The 5,703-nt window shown below is 44.7% G+C and overlaps 1 protein-coding gene across 1 annotated transcript; it reads right to left on the minus strand.

Moving 5' to 3' along the window:
* Window positions 1-955: 955 nt before the first annotated feature.
* On the minus strand, window positions 956-5,446 carry LOC133638502 (uncharacterized protein K02A2.6-like). Its single transcript, XM_062031172.1, has one exon. It carries the CDS (start codon window positions 5,139-5,141, stop codon window positions 1,233-1,235), a length of 3,909 nt encoding a protein of 1,302 aa, XP_061887156.1. The 5' UTR covers window positions 5,142-5,446; the 3' UTR covers window positions 956-1,232.
* Between the last annotated feature and the right edge of the window lie 257 nt (window positions 5,447-5,703).

Genomic DNA, 5,703 nt, shown 5'->3' on the forward strand with positions numbered 1-5,703 from the left:
ACTTGGCCCCGCGGCCGCGAGCCACAGAAGGCCAGAGGCCCCAAGGGGCCAGGTCAACTTGGCCCCGCGGCCACGATCCATAGAGGGTAAGAGGCCCCTTGGGGCCAGGTCAACTTGGCCCCGCGGCCGCGACCCACAGAGGGCCTGAGGTCCTAAGGGGTCAGGCCAACTTGGCCCCGCGGCCATGATCCATAGAGGGCCAGAGGCCCCGAGGGGTCAGGCCAACTTGGCCCCGATCCATAGAGGGTCAGAGGCCCCAAGGGGCCAGGCCAACTTGGCCCCGCGGCCACGACCCACAGAGGCCCCAAGGGGCCAGGCAAAATTGGCCCTGCGGCCATGATCCACAGAGGGCCAGAGGCTCTCAATCATTATTATCAAAGCTAATTCTCAAATTGGATGGATCACACAACCTCACTCACATATTCTTTATCAATTATTAAAGGTTGTTTCTGAATTTTGATCACAGAACTTAATGCAAATATTCTTGATTGATTGACAAAGCTCATTCTCAAATTTTGATTACACAACCTTACTCTGACAAATTATCATTATCAAAAAGCTCTATCTCGAATTTGGATCACAGAATCTCACTCAAGTATTCTTAGCTGTGCCCCTCCCCCATCAAGTCTTTCATAAACCGGTCTGTTCTTTTAGAATCTCCTCATTTGGTATTTTGAACTCGTGAGAGACTGCTCAAAATTTGGTTTCCTTTCCCTCAGTTCAGACTCAGAGATAATTTGAAATCATTCAACAAGAAGTTTAACGCGCGCACACACACACACACACACACTTGAGTTGAGCATTACTTGGAAATTCTTATATTTTCCATTTTGCTGTTATTATCAGTGTGTTGTCTTTTTGTAAATAACCCAGACGAGGCGTGTTGGCTGAGTTCTAAACGTTTACTCATAAAGCGTGCTCATCACAACCTTCTAGCTCCCGGCATGGCCACATACACCACCACATCCCTGGCTACCGCGCATGCTCATAACTACCGTTGCATGCTGGGTAGTGTAGTTCTTATATTACCTGGAACATAACATCACATCTTCCCCCCTATAAAGAAATAGTGTTTAACTCAACAAAGTGTTATTTTTTTTTGTTTAGCATTGTAACCACATTTGCAATCATATAATTTTCTCTTTATAGACATCTCTTTCAACAAAGACACATAAACAGTTATGTCAACACTTTTTTTTTTTTTTTTTTAAACTCTCAAGACCTCAGAATCCTTAACAAGTCTCAATCAGCCTCTTTGGTGGCTGAACATGTCTCTTCGGTCTAGAGTTAGACAGTCTCTCAACAGCAGGTGACGCGGACGCTGCTGTCAGTCCTTGGTCAGCAAGGTCAGGCTCCGTGTCAGCAAGTTCTGCAGGTCCAGCTGAGTCCTGTTGAGCCTTCTCCTGAGCTGCAATGTTGCCTTCAGTCAGCTGTAGTTGAAGATCCGTGCGGTTCCTTCTCAGAGTCGGTCCATTTTCCATCTGGATCCTATACGAACGTGGAGAAACTTCCTCTTCCACCTGTCCTTTTTGTCTCCAGGTGCCTGTAGAAATGTCTCTGAGACGCACGACGTCTCCTGGCCTCAGCATAGGCAGGTGTTTTGCCGTTCTATCATGCAGCTGTTTTTGCTTCGCTTTTTGTACTTCCTTAGTGTGTCTGATTTTGTGTGCGCCTTTGGGTGTCAGCAAATCCTCGTTGACTGGTAGGTTGGAGCGAATGCGCCTACCCATCAGCATTTGGGCGGGTGACAGTCCATTTTGTAGAGGTGCACTACGGTAGATCAGTAAGCTTTTCTGAAAGTCATCTTTGTCCTGTGATTTTTTTAACAGGTTTTTTACTGTTTTTACAGAGCATTCTGCCAAGCCGTTGGACTTTGGATAAGTTGGACTTGATGTGGAGTGTTGAAACCCCCATTCCTTGGCAAAGGCAGCAAACTCACAGCTAGAAAACTGGGGACCATTGTCGGAAAACAGTTCGCATGGAACACCATGTCTGGCAAAAACAGTCTTTAAATAACTGACAACTGCTTTGCTCGTTGTTGACTGCAACGCTCCAATTTCCGGATAGTTTGAAAAGTAGTCTGTGACTACCACGTAGCTCCTTCCATCAAAGTCAAATAGATCCGTTCCTACTTTGTAGTAAGGTCTGTGGGGCACTGGATGAGTCATCAGTGGCTCCGCTTGTTGTTTTGGCCTGTAAGTTCGGCAAACTCCACATGACGCTGTTGTTTGGCTAATATCCTGATTGATCCTTGGCCAGAACATTACTTCTCTAGCCCTCCTTTTACACTTGACTTCACCGAGGTGGCCTTCGTGTATCTTTTCGAGCATCTGTTTGCGCAGTGAGTACGGAATAACAAATTTGCTCCCTTTTAGCACTATGTCATCCACCACTGTAAGCTCAGCTCTACAATTCCAGTAGTCTTGTATTTTCAAGGGGCAATCCTTTTTGTTGTCAGGCCATCCATTCTGTACTGTGCTCTTGAGTTCTTTCATAGTTTCATCAGCAATAGTCTCTTTCCGTATTTGTTCTGTTCTGTCTGCAGTCACCGGCAAAGATGTCACTACCATATCTACATATGCCTGTATCTCTGTGCTATTATCACTGTCTGCAAGTTCTCTCTTGTCCACTGCTCTAGACAATGTGTCGGCTGTGTACATATATTTTCCTTGTGTATATATCATGTGCACGTCATATTTTTGCAGTCGAATTAGCATGCGCTGTATTCGTACTGGACAATCATTCAACGGTTTGTTCATGATAGACACCAACGGTTTATGATCGGTTTCCACTTGAAACATCTGTCCATATACATATTGATGGAAACGCTCACATGCATACAAACTTGCTAACAGTTCTTTTTCAATTTGAGCATACCTGGTCTCTGCACTTGTCAGTGCTCTGGAAGCATAGGCGACAGGTAGCCACTGCTCTTCATGTTGCTGCAGTAGCACTGCTCCCAGGCCGTACTGCGATGCATCTGCCGAGATCCTTGTGCTCTTCTCGGGGTCATAAAACTTTAACACGGGCTCCTGTGTAAGAGTCTCTTTCAGTTTCAGAAAACATTGTTCTTGCTCGTGGGACCATATCCATTCATTCTTTTGTTCAAGAAGACTCCTGAGAGGTGCTGACTGTGTTGACAGTTGTGGGACAAACTTGGCAAGATAGGTGACCATCCCCAGGAAACGTCTGACCTCATCTTTGTTGGTTGGCCTTTCCATGTTGTTGATTGCTGAAGTTTTTCTCGGGTCTGGCTTCACGCCCTCTTCACTCACAACATCTCCCACAAAGGTAAGTGACTTCACTCCAAACTCACATTTTTCTTTGTTAAGTTTCAGGTTCACCTCCCTTGTCTTGTCTAGCACTTGTCTCAGTCTTTCGTCGTGTTCTTTTCGGGTTGAGCCCCACACTATGATATCATCCATCATTGTCTCAACTCCGGGTATGTGCTCAAAAATCATGTGAATGGTCTTATGATATACTTCAGGCGCTGACAAGATGCCGTATGGTAGACGAAGAAACCTGTACCTGCCCTCCGGGGTGTTAAATGTGCACAGTCTTGAACTCTCCTCGCCAAGCTTCATCTGCCAGAAACCTGATGAAGCATCTAATTTGCTGAACCATTTTGCTCCAGCAAATTGTGCCATGATCTCTTCCCTGGTTGGTAACTTGAAATGCTCTCTTCTGATTGCTTTATTTAGGTCTCTTGGATCCAAGCATATTCTTAGGGCACCTGTTTTCTTTTGCACAACAACCAGCGAGCTGACCCATTCAGTTGGCTCATCTATTCTTTTAATGACTCCCAACTTTTCCATTCGCGCTAGTTCATCTTTCAGTTTTTCACGCAGAGCAAATGGGACTTTCCTGCACGGGTGCACAACAGGAAACACATTTTTATCTACACATATTTTATGTAGTCCAGGTAGACATCCAAGTCCTTGAAAGCAGTCCTTATACTCTTCCATGAGTGAGTCCTGAGCATTTGTAGTTTCTTGAGATGTCACCACAAACACTCTTTTGACAAGATTGAGCTTGGTGCATGCACTGAGTCCCAGGATTGGTTGTACACTCATATCCACGATCAGTAGCTGTGCTCTCATTTGTCGACCCTTGTGTTTAAAAGTTGCAATACATCCGCCTTTAACAGGAACTCGTTCTCCAGTGTATCCACTTACTTTGGTTTTTACTGGATGGATTTTGCTCTTTACAGTCAGTGTTTTGTAATCTTCCAAAGATAGCAGGTTTACGTGAGCACCTGTATCTAACTTGAATGGTATTGTTGTCTGATTCACCTTAATTGGAACAATCCATTCTTCTTTTTCAATTGTGCATGCTTGCACCACATTGACAATAAACTCCTCCTTATCATCATCTTCTTCAACTGTGTGAACTTTCTTTCTTGAAGCTGCTTTGCAACACTTTGCATAGTGATTGCTCCTTCCACAGTTGTTACATGTTTTTCCATATGCAGGACAATATTTCGGCTTGTGGCTGCCTCCACATTTACCACATTTAAATTCCATGGATTTGTCTTTTTGATCCTTTTGTTTGGTACACATTTTATTTTTCCATTGTTCTTTATGTATGGCATGCACTGTTGTTTCACCTCTCCGTAGCTCTTTTGCTTGAGCTCTGGTGGTCTCAGCTGCTCTACACATACTGACACACTTATCTAACGTAAGCCCAGTTTCTCGAAGCAGTCTTTCTCTCAGTGCATTATCCATTGTACCACAAACAATTCTATCTCTCACTAATGAGTCTCTCAGAGTGTCAAATTCACATGTTTTGCTTAGCGTGTGAAGCTCTGCCATGTACTGATCAAAAGGTACTCCTTGCTTTTGGTCATGTGTGAAAAACTTATACCTCTCAAATGTCACGTTTTGACGAGGCACAAAGTATTCTTCAAACTTTGTCATTAGCTGTTCCAGAGTCAAATTAGCTTCATCCAGCTGAAAGCTATTATATATGTCCAAAGCATCTTCTCCAATAACATGCAAAAGAATGTGAGCTTTCAGCTTTTCATTATCAGCTCCTGCTCCGCTTGCTGCTAAATATATATTAAATCTTTGCTTAAAACGCTTCCAGTTATCGGCAAGATTAGCATTTAGTAGCATTGGGCTAGGTGGACTTAGCTTTTCCATGGCTGTACTTTGGGGTAGTTACCGGGACTCCACAGCTCTTTGTGTTGTTGGCTTTCCTCCAACTCGGGCACAAGATCCTCTTCTATTCGTTCAATCTGTCCCTTGTCCTCTGTGTCACTTTACCGCCACTCTTAAAGTCTTCACACACGCAGCAAACTCCTCAGGAATGTGGCGTCCTTCGCACGTTTTCACTCACGCGACCGGAGACATCTTCCTTCCGCTCGTCTTTCGTGGCTCCCTCGTGGCAAACATTCCGTCCGACGCTGCTCACGGCCACTTCTGACACCATGTGTTGTCTTTTTGTAAATAACCCAGACGAGGCGTGTTGGCTGAGTTCTAAACGTTTACTCATAAAGCGTGCTCATCACAACCTTCTAGCTCCCGGCATGGCCACATACACCACCACATCCCTGGCTACCGCGCATGCTCATAACTACCGTTGCATGCTGGGTAGTGTAGTTCTTATATTACCTGGAACATAACATCACAATCAGCATCTTCCCATTTTGTCCTTTTCTTTCGAGAAAGTTTACAGTCTGACATTTGTCACTGCTGTCAGTTA

This window comes from Entelurus aequoreus, linkage group LG21, assembly GCF_033978785.1.
Source record: "Entelurus aequoreus isolate RoL-2023_Sb linkage group LG21, RoL_Eaeq_v1.1, whole genome shotgun sequence".
Lineage (NCBI taxonomy): Eukaryota > Metazoa > Chordata > Actinopteri > Syngnathiformes > Syngnathidae > Entelurus > Entelurus aequoreus.